Source organism: Lactuca serriola, chromosome 9 (genome assembly GCF_051521515.1).
Source record: "Lactuca serriola cultivar US96UC23 chromosome 9, Lser_US96UC23_V15, whole genome shotgun sequence".
NCBI classification, from domain to species: domain Eukaryota; kingdom Viridiplantae; phylum Streptophyta; class Magnoliopsida; order Asterales; family Asteraceae; genus Lactuca; species Lactuca serriola.
This window is the reverse complement of record NC_136416.1, coordinates 6,141,801-6,165,558: the sequence shown is the minus strand read 5'-3', so window position 1 is coordinate 6,165,558 and position 23,758 is coordinate 6,141,801. Positions and strand designations below refer to the sequence as shown.

At 39.1% G+C, this 23,758-nt stretch overlaps 2 protein-coding genes and 1 non-coding gene across 3 annotated transcripts; 1 reads left to right on the top strand and 2 right to left on the bottom strand.

Annotated features, from left to right (window-relative positions):
- Positions 1–5,117: 5,117 nt before the first annotated feature.
- On the bottom strand, positions 5,118–5,224 carry LOC145077536 (small nucleolar RNA R71). The gene has a single exon (XR_013693279.1). It is a non-coding gene; the product is annotated as a small nucleolar RNA R71 (small nucleolar RNA).
- Positions 5,225–6,110: 886 nt separating this feature from the next.
- On the top strand, positions 6,111–9,827 carry LOC145075293 (uncharacterized). Its single transcript, XM_079021587.1, has 3 exons — positions 6,111–6,989; positions 8,553–8,746; positions 9,572–9,827. The coding sequence occupies exons 1-3, from the start codon at positions 6,111–6,113 to the stop codon at positions 9,825–9,827; spliced, it is 1,329 nt and encodes a 442-aa protein (XP_078877713.1).
- Positions 9,828–20,522: 10,695 nt separating this feature from the next.
- On the bottom strand, positions 20,523–23,168 carry LOC145074742 (membrane-anchored ubiquitin-fold protein 3-like). Its single transcript, XM_079021083.1, has 5 exons — positions 23,018–23,168; positions 22,631–22,745; positions 22,004–22,230; positions 21,627–21,797; positions 20,523–20,833 (listed from the first exon to the last, which is right to left on the bottom strand). The coding sequence occupies exons 3-5, from the start codon at positions 22,134–22,136 to the stop codon at positions 20,778–20,780; spliced, it is 360 nt and encodes a 119-aa protein (XP_078877209.1). The 5' UTR covers positions 22,137–22,230; positions 22,631–22,745; positions 23,018–23,168; the 3' UTR covers positions 20,523–20,777.
- Positions 23,169–23,758: the final 590 nt, after the last annotated feature.

Below are 23,758 nucleotides of genomic sequence, written 5' to 3'. Positions count from 1 at the left end.
TTTATGGTAAAAAGGAGTTTGAGAAAAGAAAAGAGTTTTAGAAAAAGTGGAAAGAATATTCAGAAAGTAAATAACTTGAAAAGAGAAAAAGGGTGTGGTGCATGCAATCAGCCGAGCTCAAGTAAGTACTCCCAAATTACCCATACAAGTTACATTATGATTATCAGTATCAGTTTTAGTTTCAGTTTCAGTTTTAGTTTCAGCTTCAGTCTCAGTAGGACAGCATGCTAGTATAGGACTAAGGATCTAGGAGGATGCCTTATGTGCCTGCTTTATGTGTTTCAGCTTGATAAGAATTTCATGCTAGTGTTGAGTAGACAGTAGTAGGATAGCCTGTGTAGGTTATGCCTGATAGTATGAGCTTAGCATTGTATGCTAGTACAATTTCTTGTTATGAAAATAGTTTTGCCTGAGTATGTTTCCTTTATCCGAATGATGCTTGCTTTGTGCTTTGTGGGACTCTGAGTGATGGGAGTTAGCCATTAGGTGAATACGTCACATCACATGTGATCAGGGTTGAATAATCTCAGAGTGTTGGATTTAGCCCTACTGTGCAACTCTCGTTTGAGTTTAACCGTTGTAGGGACAAGACTTTTACTCGAAGGATTATCCGAGCCTCATTGCATGTGATGGTATTTAGGTGGTGGCTAATTAGCATTACAAGGAGGCCTTCAGCAGCTGAGGACTGGTTTAGGTGGAGTCAGAAGTTCCCTAGGGCAAGCCTAGGATGAGAGTAGCAGAGATCAGTAGTAGTAGAAGTGACTTGGTGGAGTCAAGGCAGTTCTTGAGGAAAGTACGGATAGATGTGGAAGGTAGTATGGGCCTGTACTACTGAAAGCAGAGGATCTGTACTCGAATCAAGAGGGGCTGAGACAAGACCAGGGAACTTTTAGAGTGTATGAGAAATCCCTCACCAGCGGTGTGTATATTGATAAGGAAGTTTTATATTTTCAGCATGGTGACGTTGCGCGAGATATCGGTTGACAGTTCAGGTGCCGGGGAGGGATCTGGCTCAGGCTCTAGAGCTGGGCAGCTTGATGATCAAATGAGGGATTTCATTTCCGTAGAGATCATGCGCAACATCATCGATCAGACTCCAGTGATTTTTGGTTCGGTTAGAGAGGCCATTGTGGAGCTCATGGCAGTCATCTTGAGGCCTTTAAGGCCGGGATAGTTTCAGGACAGATTGGGGCTCGTCTAGACCCCGATTCTTATGGAGTTCAGGGATCCATCGGGAAAGGAGATCCCATTTCTAGTTTTTGCCATCAGGGGACAGGAGTGAGTGGGGCACCCTGTCTCCAAGAGAGACCTCTGCATGATTGGATAGTTGAGGAGGTTTCGCGAGCCATTCGCGAGGATCTGCCCGAAATTGTCGTGAGGGTCACTGATAGGTTGACCGCGAAGCTCCAGGATCAGATAATTGTTGTTCAGACGATGGATGGGGTCGAAGAGGTAACGCATGAGCGAGAGACGGGCAGGGAGTCGGAAAGGAAAAGGAAAGCGGATGAGACTCAGGTAGCCGCAGGTTCGGGCAAGAGGCCCAAGGGGTAGGATTTGAGGACGAGGGACTATCAGAGCCGCAGTCGATGCGGGAAGTGTGGTAGGACGCACATGGGTGCATGCAGGCGTAGAAATTGTGGCGATGCTGGATGTTTCAAGTGCAGCCAGATTGGCCATTTTAGCAGAGATTGTACTGTTACCATCGCCCATGGACTTGATCCGATATGTTTCCATTGCAGGCAGAGGGGCCACAAGAAGGCCCACTGTCCGAGTTTGTATTCAGCAGGGCAGGTGCCAGCTCCTGCCCCTGGGACTTCGAGAGCCACCAACGGACATCAGGGCCGGGCAAGGGCGCCCACGGCTCGGAGCCGAGTTTTCCGGTTGATTTCAGCAAGGATTCGAGCAGCGCTGACTGATAGAGGTATGTATATTTTACCTCCCTATCAATTATTAATCATGTTATTATTGTTATGTTGCTGCATTGATATCAATAAGTATATGTGTTTGGGGTATTATATTACCTACTTGTGACGGAGTTTTATGCCATCTGCATACCTTGGAATTAGAATGGTGAATTGGAGGTCGTCCCCTCTAGATCAGGTTACTTCGGATACAGTGACTGTAGCATGTATGTGTAAGAATCAGTAATGCCTCACTATTTTCGAAAGGTATCATTTGGGATTGATCAGTTAAATCCTTAGTAGTGACAATTTAGAGCTTCTAGTGAGGTATCCAGCGGGCAGTAAAGAAGTGGGTTGGGGATGTGCACCCCAAACACAGGTTCTCAGGATGCAGTCCCTAAAGCGAATATGGTTAAGGATTGAAGGGTGCTCAGTTAGATAGCAAGAATGGTTCGGATCTGGAAAAAGTTAGTTGGAGCGCTGACAGAGGTAAACGTTGGCAGACAGCATACTGCCCTTTTAATGGAAGGAAGGTTGGGGAATCCTTTCAACCAGTGAGCAGTAAGGAGTTAGCCGAATCCAAGTAGGAGAGAACCCTCTGAGTATACAAGGATAAGAGCCACGTAGACCCAGAATGAGTACGCGGCCTCTGAGAAGAAAAGATAGTAGCACAGTGATTGATGGTTGAGGAGTTCAGAATTGGGAGTTTGAGGACCTTCCCAGCAGTTAGTTCATGTAATCGAGATGGTTAGAAGCTGGTTGGGAATCCAGAATTGGAGGACCACCTGTAGGGCTCAAGTGAGTCGGAATGAGGATCCTGAGAACGGTTAGCAAGATATGCTTTCGTATTAGTAGCCAGTGACAGAGTCAATGATATGTGCATAATTAGTTAGTTATTTAGCACACATTTTTATTCATTTTTAACTAATTATGTGAATAATATGGACAAAAGGTACTTAATATTGTTTAAATTTTGTTTTCAGTCCAAAAGACATGCTTGGGAGTGAAAGGGAACAAGGGAAAGCAATTGAAGACCAAAGAGTGAAGATTGAGGGACAAAAGCTAATTTACTCGGCGAGTACACGAGTCTACTCGGCGAGTCCAGCTGAATATTCCAGAAGATAGCCACGACTCCTAATTTAAGACGGATAACAACGAGTCTACTCGGCGAGTTGGGTCTGCTACTCGCCGAGTACACCCTGTTTTGAGATATCTATAAAAACCAAGCCTTTATCCGATGGGACTACTTTTCTGGCAATTTTTGAAGATCCTTCTGCGATTGAGAACCCTGGAAGACGCTGAGGAATTCTAATCTTCAACCTTTTGAAGAATTAAAGCAACTAGGTTAATCATTCCACTTAGCTTTAGGAATTGAGTATGTCTAATCTAGTTAAACTTGTTTTATTGTTTGTTTTTACTGCAACTATGAGCTAAATACGTTTTTGTTTCTGTTTGGGGAATACCAAGGAACTCCTATGGTTTAATCCTTAGCTTTTGATTAATTGTTTATTGGTGATCTATTAAATTAAGTTTGTTAAAGAACCTTATGCATTAATCACAATTATTTTCTGTTAATTGGAAGACAATTAAGCTGCATGAACATCTCTTAGTTGTTAACCTCATATGTCTATGTGAATACTAAATCATATGCTTAGGAATAATGATTATGAAACTAAGATTAATAAGACAATAGTTAGATTAATGTGTGAGCTTGTTTGAGAAACCATCAAACAAGAGGTTAATTGAACCACTAAATTGATTAACCACTACAAATCTTATTTAATCCAAATTGTTAATCTAGGGAATTAATTAGTTTAAACACTTGATCACTGCTTGAATTAATTGATTGTCTAAGGGTTAGGAGTAATGAACATGAACCTAACCATTATAATTGGTAGCCAATAACAATTAATCTATCATAAATACAAAATAACCATAGGAGTGAATTAGTTGAACCTAAATAGAAACATCTTTGTCAAATTTGGTGAATTAGTTGTTTGCTTTAGTTAATTAGTTAATTAAGTGTGCTTAAGTTTCTAGTCTTGCAAAACTAGAAGAAAAACCTTTTACTTTCATTAATTGTTTTAGTTAAAATTAGTTATTAGTTTAATTTTTCGTTCCCTGAGTTCGATACCTTACTTACTAAACTATACCACTAAAAGATAGGTTCACTGCCTTTGTGTGCTAAATTTACTAATAAAAAGTAGGAATAAAACAAGTGCATCTAACACACATCAAGTTTTTGGCGCCGTTGCCGGGGAACGGTTCTAAATAATTAATCTAATTCCTAATTTTTTCGATCCTTTGTGTGAGTTTACTTGCATAGAGTTAATTTATTACAATTTAGTAGTTAGTAATTAGGTTTTAGCATCTGTTTTAGTGTTAATATTAAGTTTTTAATTTTTTCAAAATTACACTTATACTCGCCGAGTGCAGTCGCACCTACTCGGCGAGTACAAGCGTATTTAGCAGTTTAATTTTCGATTTTTTTAGTACATTTTTTTGTTCTTTTTACGTTTTTATCTTGTTTATTTCAGGACTTTCATGAACAGAGGATCAAACACCCTGCTGGTACCCCCGTTTGAAGATCCCGAAACCGCATTGAAAAGAAACAAAGGAAAAGACATGGAGAGTTCGAGTACACCAAAGAAGTCACCTTTGTCCAATTTGAAGATTGTTTTTGGGAAAAAGAAGAGCAGCAAATCAAGAGCATCTAGCGCTTCTTTAGTAATCGACGAACCGGCTAAGGAAGATATTGAGTACGAGACCGAGGAAGAAGAAGAGCCTACATACGAGCACGAAACCGATTCCGAGGAAGAGTTAGCTATCACAATGGCTAACATTGATGAAATCCCCATGGGAGAATGGAAGAAGAGGATGCGCGACGACACTGGCCCGGGACTTGTGCAACCCGCAATTCCCACGACTGCTACTTTCGAGCTAAAGGGTCATATCCTAACTTTAATTAAAGAAATACCTTTTTATGGAAAAGACCATGAAGATGCCGACAAGCATTTGGACGAAGTCAATGATGTAGCCGATTACTTCAATGTTCCAAATGTGCCCCGCGTGACTCAGCTACTTCGTATGCTTCCGGTGACATTCAAAGGAGCTGCAAAAGACTGGCTCAAGTCACTTCCCCCCGGATCAGTCACCACTTGGGCCAAGATGAAAGAAGAATTCATTGATCACTTTTTACCACCTTCCAAGATAGCCAAGTTGAAGAAGGCCATTGCTAACTTTGAGCAACAAGCTGGAGAGTCGCTATATGAAGCATGGGAGAGGTACAAGAGCTTACTAAGAAACTGCCCACACCATGATCTAAACAGCCAGCAAGAAGTCTCCATCTTCTATGATGGAGTCAATGTCACAACCAGGCAGTTACTAGACTCGCAAGGCCCGCTCACAAAGAAGCCGCCCCCGGTGATCAAAGAATTGATTGAAGAATTCTCTAAACACTCTAGAGAATACCACAACCCTAGACATGATGTCACAAGGGGAGCCGCTTATGCAGCTACTGAAGACTTATCTACGGTCATGGCTATGCTAAAAACCATGGATAGGAGGATGGATAAAATAGATCAAACGATCCATGCTATTCAGGTGGGTTGTGAAAACTGCAATGGGCCTCACCTCACTATAGACTGTGATTTAGATGAGAATGGCAACAAGAAGGTGCAAGTGTGCTACTCAAGTGGAGACCGATATGATGAAGACTGGCGCAAACAAAAGAAATAATGGCTCCCTTATGAAGACTACAAGAAAGCCAAGGAGGAAAGGTTTAGGCAAAAAGGGAGAGGGTTCTACCAAAAGGAGGAGCCGGTGCAAGAAAGGAAGCCAAGCTTGGCAGAAATGCTCACCAAATTTGTAGCTGCTTCAGAAAAAAGACATAGTGACCATGATGCTGCAATTCAAGAAACAAGGACCATGCTTAGGAACCAGCAAGCATCTATCCACAATATAGGAACGTAGCTTGGGCAACTTGCTCAACAAATCAACCAAAGGTCACCGAGCGAACTTCCTAGCAAAACTGAAAATAACCCACGAGGCGTGCACATAAACACAGTCACAACAAGAAGTGGGAAGATAATCACTCCCTTGGCACCTATTCAGACTGAGTCATCCAAGAAATCACAGAAGGAGGAGGCAGAAAAGCAAGCAGAGAACCAAGACATACAATCTGACAGCCCTACTCGCCGAGTACCACGTATGGACTCGGGGAGTACATCACAAAATACCACCGAACAGATTCCTGAAAAACTTTACCAGCCTCCCATGCCATACCCAATCCGAGCTAAGAAGGAGAAGCAGGAAGAAGAGTATCAGAAGTTTCTAGACCATATCAAGACTCTTCAAATAAACATACCCTTCATTGAAGCCGTCATGCAAATGCCCAAGTATGCAAAATTCCTTAAGGAACTTCTCACTAATAGAAGGAAGATAGAAGAAGTGAAGAAGGTAGTACTCAATGAAAACTACTCAACTGCTATGCTAAATAAGCTACCAAAGAAGAAAGGTGATCCGGGGAGTTTGACTTTACCTTGCCAATTTGGCAACTTGGCCACCATTCATGCCTTAGCCGATTTGGGAGCAAGTGTGAACCTAATGCCATATTCATTCTTTAAGAAGCTAGATCTCCCAGAACCAAGACCAATTCGCATGGCAATACACTTGGCAAACAAGACAGTCACCTTCCCAAGAGGCATATGCGAAGACATATTAGTCAAGGTGGACAAATTCGTCTTTACCGCTGATTTTATCATTCTAGACATGGAGGTAGATCCACAAGTGCCAATCATCCTTGGAAGGCCCTTCCTCAACACGGCAAGTGCTATAGTAGACTTGAGGGACTCAAAGCTCACCTTGCGGCTAGGAGAAGATTCAGTCACATTTGGGGTAGACCAAGCTATGAAGTATTCAAGGAATAGTGACGACACGACATTCTCAATCGATATGCTTGACGAATTATTGGAGGAAGGCATAACTGAAGATTCCAGCAAGTTCACAACTGATGATGAAGAATTTGATCCAGAAAAAGACTTGATGGAAATTGAAAGACTGCTGGAAGAAGCAGATTATGAAGAATTGGTAAAACAAACTAACAGTTCTACTCGCCGAGTAGGACCGATATACTCGCGGAGTTCCTCTGAAGAAAAGGCAGAAATCGTGAATACAGCCACAAACTCGCCGAGTACCCTACCTGCACTCGGCGAGTCCAACATTCAGAACCAAAAAACGGAGCTCAAAACTTTACCAGAACATTTGGAGTATGCTTTCCTTGAATAAGGCAACCAAAAACCTGTAATCATAGTTGCTGACCTGTCCAATTCTGAAAAGGAAGAGCTAGTGCAAGTGTTGAAGAAGCGGAAGCGGGCCATAGCATGGAGCATCACCGACATCAAGGGAATCAGCCCATCTTATTGCTCCCACAAGATCAATCTGGAAGAAGGAGCAAAGCCGGTTGTATAGCACCAAAGAAGGTTAAACCCGAACATGCAAGAAGTAGTCAAGAAGGAAGTCGTCAAACTCTTAGATGCGGGAATTATCTATTCCATTTCCGACAGTCCATGGGTGAGTCCGGTCCAAGTGGTGCCCAAGAAAGGAGGGATGACGGTCATAACCAACGAAAAGAACGCACTAATTCCGACACGAAAGGTAACTGGTTGGAGAGTGCGCATCGATTATCGAAAGCTAAATGATGCCACTCGTAAAGACCATTTTCCCTTACCTTTTATTGATCAAATGTTAGAAAGACTATCGGGCCATAGCTACTATTGCTTTCTAGATGGATTTTCGGGTTATTTTCAAATACCCATAGACCCAATGGACCAAGAAAAGACCACATTCACTTGCCCAAGTGGGACTTTTGCTTATAGACGCATGCCCTTTGGGTTATGCAATGCACCCGCGACTTTTCAAAGGTTTATGACAGCCATATTCCACGATATGGTGGAAAAATTCATGGAAGTTTTTATGGACGACTTTTCCGTTTTTGGATCTTCTTTCCATGATTGTCTCACAAATCTTGACTTAATGCTTGCTAGGTGTGAAAAAACCGACTTGGTCCTCAATTGGGAGAAATGTCACTTTATGGTAAAGGAGGGTATAGTTTTGGGTCACAAAGTTTCCAAAAAGGGAATTGAAGTGGATCGGGCAAAGATTGACACCATTTCCAAATTACCCCCACCAACTAATGTAAAGGGCATTAGGAGTTTTCTAGGACACGCGGGTTTTTATCGGCGTTTCATAAAAGATTTTTCCAAAATAACTAGACCTGTAACACAATTACTACTAAAAGATGCACCATTTAATTTTACTAAAGAGTGTTTAGAGGCATTTAGATTTTTAAAGGAAAAATTAACTAATGCCCCGATCATTATTGCACCAAATTGGAACTTACCATTTGAGATTATGTGTGATGCTAGTGACTATGCATTAGGAGCTGTCCTTGGTCAAAGGGTTGATAAGCACTTTCAACCCATATATTATGCTAGCAAGACTCTAAACCCAGCCCAAGAAAATTACACCACCACTGAAAAAGAATTATTAACTGTGGTGTATGCTTTTGACAAATTCCGCCCTTAATTGGTTTTATCTAAAACTACTGTTTTTACTGACCACTCGGCTATCAAGTATTTGTTTGCAAAATAGGATGCCAAGCCAAGACTGATACGATGGGTGCTACTTCTTCAAGAGTTCGACATAGAGATACGAGACAAGAAAGGAATGGAGAATGTAGCAGCTGACCACTTGTCAAGACTGGAGAACCTGCAATTGCAAGAAGATAAAGATGGAGACGACTTCCCGGACGAGTATATTATGGTGACCGTGGGAGAAGAGCCATGGTTCGCAGACATAGCTAATTATTTAGCTACAAAATACATCCCAAAATATTTTAGCAGTCAACAGAAGAAGAAATTCTTTTCCGAATTAAAATATTACTTTTGGGACGAGCCATACATCTTCCGGAGTTGTGCGGACGGGATCATACGAAGATGCGTATTCAGGAAGGAAAGCCGGAAAATATTAGAGCAATGTCATAGCGGGCCCACGAGTGGACATCATGGAGCACACTACACGGCAAAGAAGATCTTTGACATTGGGTTTTATTGGCCCACAATTTTTAAAGATGCAACCCAATTTGTCAAAGAATGTGACCCTTGTCAAAGAGTAGGAAACATTTCATCCCGAAATGAAATGCCACAACATAGTATCCAAGTGTGCGAGGTGTTTGATGTGTGGGGAATTGACTTCATGGGACCATTTCCCATGTCTAAAGGAAACAAATACATACTAGTGGCGGTGGATTATGTATCCAAATGGGCGGAGGCACAAGCATTACCAACAAAAGACGGTTGGGTGGTGGTGCGTTTTTTAAGGAAATTATTTTCACGATTTGGAGTCCCGAAAGCCCTTATAAGTGACCGAGGCACACATTTTGCCAATGACCAATTGGAAAAGGTGTTAAAGAAATATGGGGTAACCCATAAGTTTTCCACATCATACCATCCACAAACTAGTGGACAAACCGAAGTGATAAATCGAGCCTTAAAGCGAATTTTGGAGAAATCAGTGGGGAGCAACCGCAAGGAATGGTCGGATAAGCTAGATGATGCACTTTGGGCTTTTTGGAAAGCTTTCAAAACACCTATTGGTACTACACCATATAGGTTAGTTTATGGAAAGCAATGCCATTTACCGGTGGAGCTAGAACACAAGGCGTTTTGGGCTTTGAAGAGGTGTAACTTCAACATGGAGGAACTAAAGACCAACCAGTTAATGCAAATGAATGCTCTTGAAGCGCTAAGGAATGATGCATACTCTAGTTCATGGCTTTATAAAGAGAAGACCAAGATGTGGCATGACAAAAGGATTAAAGATAAAGAAATTCATGAAGGCCAAAAAGTGTTGCTCTTCAACTCATGACTAAAGCTTTTCTCGGGAAAACTCAAGTCAAGATGGGATGGTCATTTTCTAGTGAAGAAGGTGTTTCCACATGGTGCTATAGAGCTACTATCAAGAGATGGCACGCCTTTCAAGGTCAATGGTCCTAGGGTTAAAAAGTATGAAGAAGGAGTCCCCCAGAATGAAGGAATGGAAGAGTTGTTGCTGCTGGAAGGGATTGCAACCACGTAGAAGGGGAGGAGTCCAGCTAATGACTCCCTAAAAAGAAGCGCTTCTCGGGAGGCAACCCGAGTTTCAAGTTTGCATTTTCTTTCCTTTCCTTTATTTTCATTATTTTTTTCTTTTCTTCATCTATTTTTGAGAATATAACTGCTTGAGGACAAGCAATGCCTAGAGTGTGGGGTGGATGACTTAAAAACATGAGAAAATACACTAATTTTTCAAAATTTTCAAAATTCTTCAAACTGCAAGGTTTACTTGCCGAGTAGGCACATATACTTGGCGAGTACCTACCCGAGTAACCCGAAAAAATGCGTAACTGTAATTATACTCGGCGAGTACCTGACTTATTACACGATATCGTTCTAAGACAAGAGCTACTCGCCGAGTCCAAGCTACTACTCGCCGAGTAGACTGCCAATTTTCGATTTCCAGAATTGCTTTGGGCACTTTCACTGCAACAACTACCCACTTTTTGTGAGGATTTGCCACTGGAGATTTTCTTAAGAGCTTGTTCCGTGAAATTTTCGAGCTGTCAACCACACAAGACATGACACCCAAGCCATGGATGAGCTGTTCCCATGGCTAGAGTCAAGAGAAAAAGGAGCTAAAGAAGAGAGTATCAACCTATCGACTGCTACCCCAGGGGAGTTTGTTCCAATTCCCTCTTTATATTTGCATTTTTTTTGCATAGTATGCAATGAGGGAATTGCATAAAATAAGTGTGGGGTTGGTCATATATTAGAAAACTTAGAATCTTAATTTAGGCTAATTTTAAAAAAATTGTTGCATACCAAAAATATTACTTAAGGATTTAATTTAGAAAATTTTGGTAAAAGCAAATCAGGATTCCATATTAGAATTGTGTTGATGATTGCATGAAAACCCAAATGTTTAGTTGAGCCTATACACGTTCTAGTGCATTTGTGGCTTCCTTATTCCAATGAAATCATGGGACAAAAACACGACCCCGCTCAACCTGAGGGATGCAATATGTTTAGCAGCCTAAACCTGAAATGTATCCAGGAAAATTATTATCATTAGCCAATAAAGGTTGAGATTGAGCGCCCCTGCTTAAGCATGTAGGGATTTGAGTGAAAAAAAAGTGAGGTACATGTAAAAAAAAAGAGAGAATTACAAGAAAAGTTTGAAGAATTTTGGAGCAAATAAAGTGAAGATCAAAAGATCAAAATTCCAAGAAATTCAAAAAGTTGAAGATACCAAAAATCAAACAATAAAGGTGGTGAATTCAAAGAGATCAAAGATCAAATTATGAAGAAAGTGAAGAATTCAAAAGAGCTCCATAGTGGTATCGAAAAGTTGTAATTCTAGATTATGTATGCTTGGGTTGCTCAATTAAAAATACCTTGAGGGTAAGAGGTTTTTTGCGGATGGATTCGGAGGGTTGCATAAAATGAGCATAGTTCGGGGTGAGTGGGCGAATGTTTATGAGGATTGTGAGTATTTGGAGTATGGGGGTCCTTAGGAAAAATTTTAGACACAAATGTATGCGTTGCGGTCTTGGCATAATGGCTGGGTTAGATTGGAGTTGTTATATGTGATTTTGATATGTTTAAAATTTAGTTTTGCTTGGGGGCAAGCAGAAGTCAAGTGTGGGGTATTTTGATATGTACATAATTAGTTAGTTATTTAGCATACATTTTTATTCATTTTTAACTAATTATGTGAATAATATGGACAAAAGGTACTTAATATTGTTTAATTTTTGTTTTCAGTCCAAAAGACATGCTTGGGAGTGAAAGGGAACAAGGGAAAGCAATTGAAGACCAAAGAGTGAAGATTAAGGGACAAAAGCTAATTTACTCGGCGAGTACACGAGTCTACTCGGCGAGTCCAGCTGAATATTCCAGAAGATAGCCACGACTCCTAATTTAAGACGGATAACAACGAGTCTAGTCGGCGAGTTGGGTCTGCTACTCGCCGAGTACACCCTGTTTTGAGATATCTATAAAAACCAAGCCTTTATCCAATGGGACTACTTTTCTGGCAATTTTTGAAGATCCTTCTGCGATTGAGAACCCTGGAAGACGCTGAGGAATTCTAATCTTCAACCTTTTGAAGAATTGAAGCAACTAGGTTAATCATTCCACTTAGCTTTAGGAATTGAGTATGTCTAATCTAGTTAAACTTGTTTTATTGTTTGTTTTTACTGCAACTATGAGCTAAATACGTTTTTGTTTCTGTTTGGGGAATACCAAGGAACTCCTATGGTTTAATTCTTAGCTTTTGATTAATTGTTTATTGGTGATCTATTAAATTAAGTTTGTTAAAGAACCTTATGCATTAATCACAATTATTTTCTGTTAATTGGAAGACAATTAAGCTGCATGAACATCTCTTAGTTGTTAACCTCATATGTCTATGTGAATACTAAATCATATGCTTAGGAATAATGATTATGAAACTAAGATTAATAAGACAATAGTTAGATTAATGTGTGAGCTTGTTTGAGAAACCATCAAACAAGAGGTTAATTGAACCACTAAATTGATTAACCACTACAAATCTTATTTAATCCAAATTGTTAATCTAGGGAATTAATTAGTTTAAACACTTGATCACTGCTTGAATTAATTGATTGTCTAAGGGTTAGGAGTAATGAACATAAACCTAACCATTATAATTGGTAGCCAATAACAATTAATCTATCATAAATACAAAATAACCATAGGAGTGAATTGGTTGAACCTAAATAGAAACATCTTTTTCAAATTTGGTGAATTAGTTGTTTGCTTTAGTTAATTGGTTAATTAAGTGTGCTTAAGTTTCTAGTCTTGCAAAACTAGAAGAAAAACCTTCTACTTTCATTAATTGTTTTAGTTAAAATTAGTTATTAGTTTAATTTTCCGTTCCCTGAGTTCGATACCTTACTTACTAAACTATACCACTAAAAGACAGGTTCACTGCCTTTGTGTGCTAAATTTACTAATAAAAAGTAGGAATAAAACAAGTGCATCTAACACACATCAGTCAGCATGCAGAGTTGTGTAGATTCAGGAGTTGGGAGTTTGGAAACTTCCCAACAATAGCTTCTTGTATCCGGATTAGTAGACGGTTGGTTTGGGAACCAAGCCGAAGACTTCCTCGACGAAACGCGAAGTATATCAAGGAGATAAGATGTCGAGGTTGATGCAGTATTCAATGACTGAGGGCTGGTTTTAAGAAATCAGGATGAGGAATCACTAGCAGGATGAGGAATCACTAGTATGACTAGGGATAGTCAGGATGTCCTCGGAATAGTAGTAGAGTGTTGTAAGTCGGCGGGGGTAGCCGTAGCATTCACTAGCAGTTAGATAGTAGTAGAGTGTTGTAAGTCTGCGGGGGTAGCCGTAGCATTCACTAGCAGTTAGATGATAGTAGAGTGTTGTAAGTCTGTGGGAGTAGCCGTAGCATTCACTAGCAGTTAGATAGTAGTAGAGTGTTGTAAGTCTGCGGGGGTAGCCGTAACATTCACTAGCAGCCAGATAGTATTAGAGAGTTGTAAGTCCGCGGGTGTAGCCGTGGCCTTTATCAGGTTGGTAGACAGCATGAGCGCGTTGTTGGGCCGGGGGGGGGGGGGAAGCAGTAGTACCCACCCGTTCGGGTGAATTAGTGAGGATATGGGAATCCACGGGTTAGATTTTGGATTTCCCAAATGGTTCAGATATGGTTAAGTCGGCGATTTGTCAGTAGATCGTCACCTCAGTTATGAGATCAGAGTAGTAGTGGACCGTTGGGGTTCGGGTATGTTAAGGGCTACCGTCAGTCTGGGAGCCATCATGTTGTTAGTCGTGGAATTGATGATGTCAGGATGTGACGTTTGGACCTGATCGGTGGATCGGAAGGTTGTTAGAGCCACAGTGACAAGATAACTAGTGGAAACTAGTTCCAGAGAAGGATTTCGTTCAGAAGTCGTGGGAGCGACTAAGTAAGGAGTCCTTTGACTCCACAGTTGAGTTGGAACTCGGTGTTGCAAATAACCGACGAATGATTGGAGACCAGGAAGGTATCGAGATATTTGGGAAGCAGCCATATGGCAGTTCAGTGTTTCAGGCAGTTCAGTGTTTCGGATGGTTGCAGTGTGATGGTCAGTATTAGTATGTGTGTTGGAATGCAAGTGCTGACGGTATAGTTGGTTGATTTGGAAATGACAAGTCCCTCTCAGCAGGATCAGTTGAGCCTTCTGCCAAGTATAAGTGATTTGTAAGGATAGCTAGGCAGGTAGCTTTTCTTTCAGGATGGAAGGCTCGAGTTAGTAGGAGTTGAGTAATCAGATGGGAGATAAGCAAGCTGGTTCCAGCAGCATCGTTTCAGTATGAGCGGCAGAGTGGATAGAACAGTTATATATAATCGAAGTATCTTCAGAAGTCGCTGGAAGCAACTAGTAGGTTGCGATGGGGTGTAAGGACCGGTGGGAGTCCGGTAACTCAGATATCGGCAGATTAGTTGGACCAGGGTGGTCTTAGTGCATCCGGTAGGCGGATGAGGGGTAACAGAATTTTCAGTCGGAGGAAGTAACGTTAAGGAAATTATGGAAAAGAGAAGAATTCAGTATGTACCAACAGTAGTGACCAGCACTGTGAGTGGCTGGAGTGATGGACAAAAGGGTTAAAGACACCAGGCAGGGTGTTGAGGCGGATTGCAGGTCAGTTGATCATAGAGAACTTCGAGGACGAAGTTTAGTTTAAGTGGGGGAGAGTTGTAACACCCAAAATCAGAAAGGTCAAGAAAGGAAAGGAAAAACCCTAAGTTAAAGAGGGTTGACTCATCGAGTCCAGGGAGGAACTCGGCGAGTCGGAGCGGGATCCGGGTGTAAAGTAAGTGACCGACTCGGCGAGTCGGCAAGTGGACTCGGCGATTCTGGTCTGGGTTGGGAAACCCTAGTTTCGGGACTTGGTACCCTATTTAAGCATCTTATTCTCTTCCCTAGGGCTCATTTGCGGCTCCTATAGTCCAGAACCAGAAACCCTAAGCCTCCATTGTTGCTCATTCAAGCTTTCTTGCCATTTTGGGTGATTTGAAGGAAGAAGGAAGAAGGCACCCATTGGGGATTCAAGGATTGGCAGTAGATCCAGAGTTTGTGAGGTCTTCCAGAACATTTGAAGGTAATGAGTCGCTACCTTCCCTCTTTTGCATATAGATCAACCTTTATCATGAGATTTGGGGCTTTTAGGACAAGTTTATGAACCATTTCGAGTTAGAAGCCTAGATCTGAAGTTGCTACTTCAGATCTATGTGTATCTTGGCCTAGAGAATCATAAAGCATCAGTCTATGGGTTGATTGTTGAGCCCCTTTGTCTCAAACCCTAGTTTATAGCGTTTTGAGCCTAGATCTCCTTAGCTACACGTAAAGTTTGCCGCTTTACGTGAGGAATAGGCTTGGGAAGGGTAGATCTACAGTTTGGAGTCCATGCATGACTCAAAAGTCCTCTGCATGTATGTAGATCTGAATAGACTCGGCGAGTCCTTCGAGTGGACTCGACGAGTAGCATGAAGATGAGGAGGAACTCGGCGAGTGGGATGAATAACTCATCGAGTCGGATGAAGTTGGGCATGAACTCGGCGAGTCGGAAGAACAACTCGACGAGTTGGTTGAAGATTGCCTTGGACACGACGAGTCTATTCATGGACTCGGCGAGTCAGGTCGTGAAACCCCAAACCCTTCGAATTGAGACTCGAATCAGTGAGTCGGGTGGAGACTCAGTGAGTTGGACAGGACAAGACTCGAAAATCGTTGGACTTGGCGAGTCATGGACTGACTCGGCGAGTCGAGTCGCGAATAGAAGGACCCTGAGCATATGAACTCGGTGAGTCAGTAGGTGGACTCGGCGAGTAGGGTTGACCTGGAAGGTTGACTTTGACCAGAGTTTACTTAGTTGACTTTTAGAGGACTGTTAGACTAAGTGTCATATTGATATTGGTAGCTCAGAGAGCTGGAGGAGCAGCGGCTCAGGGGATTGTTGATTAGCAGCTAGAGGATTATCGGCAGAGCTCAGCAGTTCAGGTGAGTTTCCTTCCAGTAGGAACGGGTCTAAGGCCACAATGCCGGCCCGTTTAGCTAGCAGTAGTTTCCGGATTTTGATCCGATGCAGTAGTTAGTATGTTTGATGCCTTTGTGGCTCAGACAGGATCTATGTGTTATGTGTTTCGGGCTACGGCCCGATGCAGTATGCAGTATATGTGTGTTCATGCTAGTTGATATGGTTATGTTATGTTATGTTCAGTTAGTCCGGACTTCGGTCCGATGCAGGGGGCAAGGCCCCAGTTAGTCCGGACTTTGGTCCGATGCAGGGGATAAGGTCCCAATCAGTTTTCGGACTTCGGTCCGATGCAGGGGCAAGGCCCCAGTTAGTCCGGACTTTGGTCCGATGCAGGGGACAAGGTCCCAGTCAGTTTCCGGACTTCGGTCCGATGCAGGGGGCAAGGCCCCAGTTAGTCCGGACCTCGGTCCGATGCAGTGGGCAAGGCCCAGTATGTGCTTTATATGTTATTGTATGGTATGTGGTAGATTGGGGGAGCTCACTAAGCTTCGTGCTTACGGTTTTCAGTTTTGGTTTCAGGTATTCGGTTTTCAAAAGAGGAGCTCGGGAAGATTGCAGTGCACACACCATAGTCAGTTAGCCTGGGAATGTTTGACTCTGATAATGAGATTATGTTTTGAATTAATACTCGAAAAAATTATGTTATGACTTATGACATAATTTTTATAAATATGATTTCAGTAATGTTTTTTAAGAAATTTTTAGTCGTGATTTTTGGGTCGTTACACTTGCGACTCGGCGAGTTCCTTCAGTCCTTAAGCCATGCAATGGCTCCGAATTACATATCCAAGCTTCTAGGGCATGCTTTTCACGTAAAGTTGCAGACTTTACGTGCATGCATGACTAAAAAGGCTCTAATGCCAAATCTAAGCTCTTAATGGGGTTTCATGCACAAGGAGGACCTCATCCACGACCAAAACAGAAACTTTATGATTCTAGAACTTGAGAAGGTCCCAGATCTGAAGTTACAACTTAAAATCTAGCCCATAGCTCACCAAATTGACTCCAAAAATCCATAAAACCCTAAAACTCAACCACAAAGAGATCTAGAAGAAAAGGGGAGTAAAGATTGCAACTTGATACCTCCAAAAGATGCTAGCTGAGGTAAGTTCTGTTTCCCACACCTTCCTTGCTTCAACTCCTTTGTTCTTCAAGCTTTTCCCTCCTAGCCAACCTTCTTTCCAAGGCTTAAAACACACCAAAAAGAGTACCACACGAATTAGGGTCTCACTAAGCTCTCAAAGACTATAAAGAGGCCAAAGGGGGCTTAGACCTCCTTAAATAAGGTGCAAAACCCCGAGATTTAGGGTTTCCTCTGCCAGCTCCTACTCGTCGAGTCCCTCCCTGGACTCGGCGAGTAGGTCACTAAACACGCGATCCCACCCCGCTGCTACTCGACGAGTAGGGCAACCAACTCGTCGAGTAGGACTTAAAACCAAAGAACCTTTTATTTAAATCCATACCTGAGAATCGGGGAGTTACACCGCTCCTCGTTTTGATGATTTTGTTTATGGGATACTCTGATATAAAATATTTTGGAAACATGTTTTGTAATAACTATTGAATTTGGAAAGCATTTTAAAAGTTTAAAATTGGCTTGATTTTTATGGGTGTTACAATATGTGATGACCAGTTGGGTCTAGCTATTATTATTGTGTTATGTTGTTTATGTGTGACTGAGACTTCGGGTAGTCTCCAGGGTTGCTGATAACGCATAGTTGTTTATGTGTTGTGTTGTATGAGATATCTTGGGGAACTCACCAAGCTTTGTGCTTACGATTGTTGATTATATGTGTTTCAGGTACTTCTGAGGATTGCGGGAAAGTGAAAGTCTAATTATACACACTATCTTGGAGATTTTAGTACTGGGCATTTCGTAGCACTCTGATATTTGTGATAATGATTTGTATTTTATACTTCTGATTTTTTGATGGTTTGGTTTATGAACAATATTTTGGGTAATTTAAAAATGAAATTTTTGGTTTGAAATTTGAGGTGTTACAGTTATTGTGTTTTTTAGTAAATAATTCTAAATTTTCTTCAAATTAATTTAGTATATATAAAAAAATCTTCATGAATGTCCTTAAAATTTAATCATATTAATGAAAAAGCCATCACTGGTTGTTTATTTACAACTTGGCCTAAAAACTAATATTAACCAGGTACAATAGTTATTTTGCAGGTATTTACTGTTTTTTTTAGGCTTTAACTACAAAAAAAAAAAAATGAATTTTGGGTTAATAACCCCCCCCCCCCCCCCCCCCCCCCCCGTGTTGTTCAAAATGTAAGGTTTTTAGTTAAAACAAAGTTAATGTAAATGATTTTGCATTAGCGTGTTTGACACAGAACGTTTAGGAGCTTCTAACTTTTGACAAAACGCTCTATTTTAAATTAAAATGTAAAAGCTACTTCGTGTAGTGTAAAACGCTACTGAACTTTTAAATTAATTTCTATAATTGCTCTTTTATATATATATATATATATATATATATATATATATATATATATATATATATATATATATAGTTTTAAATATTAGTTATTAGTCACTATATTTGTGAAATCTTGAAATTGAAAACTTTATCCCAAATTGATCTTTTAACAACAAAATACTATCAACTAAATAATCTTTAAATTATCATAAAATAAAAATCAATAATATATAATTTGTTCTTTAAATTATTTATCTATTAATCGTGTTCAACAAGTTAATTTTTTGGGGGGTTCTTAATATACCATTAAGGTATATTTTAGCCGCATAAACAATTAATAAATGGTCACAGTTTATTACCAAACAAAAGTTAAACTCATAAGGGGGAGAGTACGGTTTGGAAATATTTATGGGAGGTACCGCTGGTACCCCCAATGAGCCATTCCTTATTCAAAGGTTTAATAGTTGTGGGTCGAATGGGTTTAATAAACGCTTCACTAACTCGATCCTCATTTTCAATTCAAGCAATAGTCACTTTGTGCATTATGCATCAAAACTTGTACCAATACAATTTTATATGTTTTTTAATTATTTTCTAAATTAGTTTGTATATTTTTAATATTATGTAAATTAGTTTTATATAATTTTTATTAGTTTGTGTTTATTTTAAAATAAAAAATTAAGTGGATTGAATGGGTTGAGAAAGATAGGATTTTCATGTGTTGTGGGTTGAAAAAGATGGAAGAGAGATGAGAGAGAAATGCTGATGTGGCGCTGATATGACAGTGGGTTGAATAGGTTGGGAGGGTAGGACTCCCTCTACCCTAAGGGAGGAGGGAGTAATTCCTTCCCAACTCACTGCCACATCATCTTTTCTTTTTTATTTTCTTCATCTTTCCTAACCCACAACACACGAAACCTATATTTTTGAACCCACTCAACCCATTCAATTAAAAAAATACAGAACAATCAAAGGTAAAATCTTAATTAGATATAAAATTACCAACAGTACCACTCCTGCTTCAATGAGTTGGTTAATTGGTTTCACTAACCCACTTCATCATCTCTTTCTATTTTCTCTTTGTACCATGTGTTTTAAAACTTGTACCTTAGTTGTTTTGTTTTTATTTGAACTGAGTAGGTTGAAAAGGATATGATTTCCGTATGTTGTGAGTTGGAAAAGATAAAGAAAAAGAAGAGACAAAAGTTGATGTGACAGTGGATTTGAAGGGAACGACTCCCTCCTCCCTATATGTTCGTACAGCAATACGGCGTACCGTTCCAAAAATGTATAAACTGTACTTGTTCACTACAAATGTTACTTTTGCTCACCATAACTAAAAGATGTTAACATAAAAGCCCAAAAGTTAGTCAAAATTTGATGGTTTTACATTAGGTTCAATTGTATGTTCATTAATGACTACTAATTGAGTAGGTTTTTTTTTCCCATAAATAACATTAATCTTTTGGTCACCATAACTAAGAGATATTAACATAAAAACCCCAAAGTTAGTCAATATGTGATGGTTTTACATTAAGTCCAGTTTTATGTTTATTAATGTCTACTAATTGAATAGCTTTTGCCACAGATAACATTTATCACCTCGAACACCTCATAGTCGGTTGCCCACACCATGTTTAAAGATACCGTGTCATAATTAAGATGAGTAGATGCTACAAAAGCAAAAACATCACACCTGTAAACCTGGCCAAAACCTTCTTATTTATTGAATTAATTTTTCTAATCTACAACTTAGATAGTTACTTCATCCCAAGGATTTTTCCCCACATATCAACACTAAGATGCAGAATCAAAACAAGATGCAAAATCTTCCTACTTAGGAGAAAACTCTCAATTTTGGACAAACTTTAAGGCTTTTGTGTCAATATCCAACATAACCAATAAAACAAACAGATGGTCATTGGTCACACCAAGAAGGCAGATTTGTCAACATGTCGTAAATTTGAACACTTTTAACCTAAAATGTGGATTCACCAACCATTTGACACTATTCAATTTTCAGCTAAAAGATAAAACCATCATCCAAATCATCGGCTCATGTTTAGGCAAACAGCCTGTATCATTAAAAATACATTAAACTTGAGAAAAACATGTCTCAAGTTAAAAATGTGAACTCCTCAAAAACAAATCTCTCTCTCTCTCACACACACACACACACGCCTGTTTGAAAGGATTTCAATATACAGGAAATAGAAAAACGAAATACAACAATTGCAACATTATAAGGCATTTCAGACACCAATTCATCTTACAGATGTCTACAAGATTGTGCATCCACATGAATTCAGTTTTCCAGTCTCATCTTGTTTTTTGGCTGGCATCGCATAAAAAAGAATTATAATTTATAAGACATGGAATTATGAAATAAATATCATTAATTTTCATTAAAGGTAGTAAAATCATAAAAATGGTGTAAAAAATAGTGCAAACACAAAATACACTCCAACCCATTACACTATTTTTAACATCAAAAACAATAGTTTTGGCATATTCCATCTACCTTTTTTTATAGATTTCCAAAAAACATCCCTTATTTTTATTAGCTTTTCACAAACTTGATAAAACTCTTGTTTGGATTATTAAAAAGCACTAAAATTTTAAAATAAGTTTCACTCATAAAAGATTAAATTTTATATACACAATAAATTAATATCATTTTAATTTATAACATAATATCGCAATGTATAGCACCATATTTGGTGTTATACTATTATTCATCCACACCAAACTTAGTGTAACAGTTGGTGTTGGGTTGGAGCAACTCTATACCAAAAATGGTTTAAAAAACTTTAAATATTATTGTAATAATATAGTTTTAGCAATAATATTTAACCCACTTGTCCCATATTAAAAAATAAATAAATAAATAATCCATGTGACCCGTAGACCCGCTGGTTTTACCACTTTGTATGTATGTGATGCACATTCAAACTATGTATTCTATAAAACTAATATGGCATTTGCATGTTTCAATTCAGAGTACAATAAGTCAAAATAGAGTTTAGGTAATGTCTGGAAATATGAAAAAAAAACTAATATGGAGTTATGATTGTTTTGAAAAAAAAACTTTCACCAGAAATAACATGAAAAAAAGGTGAAAAACTGACCTGACTTCTTTTTATTGAGAACAGGTTGAATGACAACATGCATTGTGATTACTCCTCCTGCAAAGGCACCATCACGGACTCCAGATTCTGATAGTGTCTTATTGTTCTCCAAAACTTTTCCCAAATGAATAAGCTTTACGTCATTCACTGTCTTGGGTACTACAGATTTACCTATTAATAAATAAATAAAAAAAAAAAGCAGAAAAAGAGACGAACAGAAAAGAGATCAGCATTCATGTTTTACATTTTTCAACAAGCAATATGCTTTTTGAAAGTGATTAAGAGAAAAAGAGATGAAAAGACAGCATTCACAGCCAAAAGGATAAAGACATAATAAGATGAGTGAATCTATGCACATGAAAAAGAAGATCTCAAACCTTGAGGCCACTCAGAAACAAGCTTTTGCTTAAGAGCAGATACAGTAGTTGATGATGCGTAGTTGCTATGGCCTATATCTGTTCCATCATATATTCTGAACTTAAGTTCAATATGCTCATTGCTTACAGCCATTATATATGTTTTCCTCCAAATCACACTTCAGGATAGGCTGCTGCAACTCTTCAATAAAACAACCAGACACAGGAATATGTCTCTCCCAATTCACCTGCACAGAGTTCTCAAAGTTTGAATATCATATAGCGTTGTTCAAAAAGGAAAAACAAACTATTACTACTATAACAACATAGAGCAAATTATTAAGTTCAATGTCATTTTCGTTTTCTTCTCTCTGTCTTCATTCTATGATTGCTCGGATGAGGGGGCTTCATTTAATGCAGAAGAAACCTTTCACAAGCAAAGCCCACGTATCTTGACAATGACCCCCTCCCCCCAATTTTTTTGATACTAAATTCAAAAATCAATTCTAAAAGACAGGCACAATGTTTATTTTCTTCTTTTTGTTTACATGGAATTGACATATCCCAGCAAAGAAACGATCACCAGCCACAAACAATTATAGTATAATAGACAAAATCAAGATAAATCATCTTCAGTGGAAGCCAAACCTGGAAAAGTCCGTAATCACAAAGAACATGGGCGGATAATACATTTGAGTTACTTCTTCCAGAAGAGACTAAGCACTTCATATGATCCAATAGCTGGCGATACACTAGTTCGTTACTGCCACACAAGATTTAAAAAAAAAAAAAAAAAAGTACCATCAAGATCAACGAAACCTTTTTCTAAATTTCAAATTACTACGAACATCCCAATCATTCGGAACATTATAAATAGATCTCCGTCAAAAAATGTTAAGCGACTCAGTGTGATCGATCCTAATCGTATAAAAGATAATGATAGGTACGAAGGAAAAAGTACAGTAAACTTTTCGTTCTCGCAAGAAAATATAACAGGGCGAATACTAAAGGTAGAAAGAGAACGGATGATTTGACCTGACGAAGACGCCATTGACAGATGAGAAATATGATCAGAAGCTTTGGTTTATTGCAGACGGTTAGGGTTCGGAAGATTGACGATAATTTCAAGCAATTTCTGGTGAAGCTTTTTCCATTTTCGTTCCGGGATATTTTTCGTCACCCTTTTTCGGTCTCGCCTTATTTGTTTACTAGAGCAAATGGAGTAAAATAATGTAATAAAAAACTAAAATATTACTATCATTAAAAATAAAAATAATTCAAAAAAATCCCTAAAGTTTGGTTCTAATGTAAAAATCATCCTTAATTTTTTTTTTTTCTTTTAATGATTAAGCCGAAAATAATGGTAAACCTTTGCAAAATGATATTTCTACCGTGTACAATGACCATTTTGCATATATTTACCGATTTTTTTAGGTTTAATTGTAAATAAAAATCATGGATCACAAACGAAATGATTTTATTTTTGAAACTTTTCCCGTTTATATATACTAAATTCATTTATTAAAAAAGTCATTTATTTATTGAAAAGCTCCATGGATTTTTTTTTTTTTTTTTTGTTTAATGATACCCTTTGATCTTTCATCTTTCATCATTGTAACCTATTTTTCATTTATTGTAACCGGTTTTTCATTTGTCATTATAACCCATCTTCTTGGATATAAAACAAGATGACTTAAATGTAAATAATAACAAAAAAGTTTGGTATTGTATAGTGATCGAATTTTAGATATTTTTAGTGATTTTTGTATTATACCC

Bases quoted from the DNA above. Each gene is read 5' to 3' on its own strand.
- LOC145075293 (XM_079021587.1), top strand. From the start codon at position 6,111: ATGGACTCGGGGAGTACATCACAAAATACCACCGAACAGATTCCTGAA. The intron at 6,990-8,552 runs GTAAAACAAACT...TTTGCAAAATAG, and splicing joins AAGCAGATTATGAAGAATTG to GATGCCAAGCCAAGACTGAT. The intron at 8,747-9,571 runs GTTCGCAGACAT...TACACCATATAG, and splicing joins ACCGTGGGAGAAGAGCCATG to GTTAGTTTATGGAAAGCAAT.
- LOC145074742 (XM_079021083.1), bottom strand. From the start codon at position 22,136: ATGGCTGTAAGCAATGAGCATATTGAACTTAAGTTCAGAATATATGAT. The intron at 21,798-22,003 runs GTTTGAGATCTT...ATTTATTAATAG, and splicing joins TGTTTCTGAGTGGCCTCAAG to GTAAATCTGTAGTACCCAAG. The intron at 20,834-21,626 runs GTCAGTTTTTCA...ATGCGATGCCAG, and splicing joins TCTCAATAAAAAGAAGTCAG to CCAAAAAACAAGATGAGACT.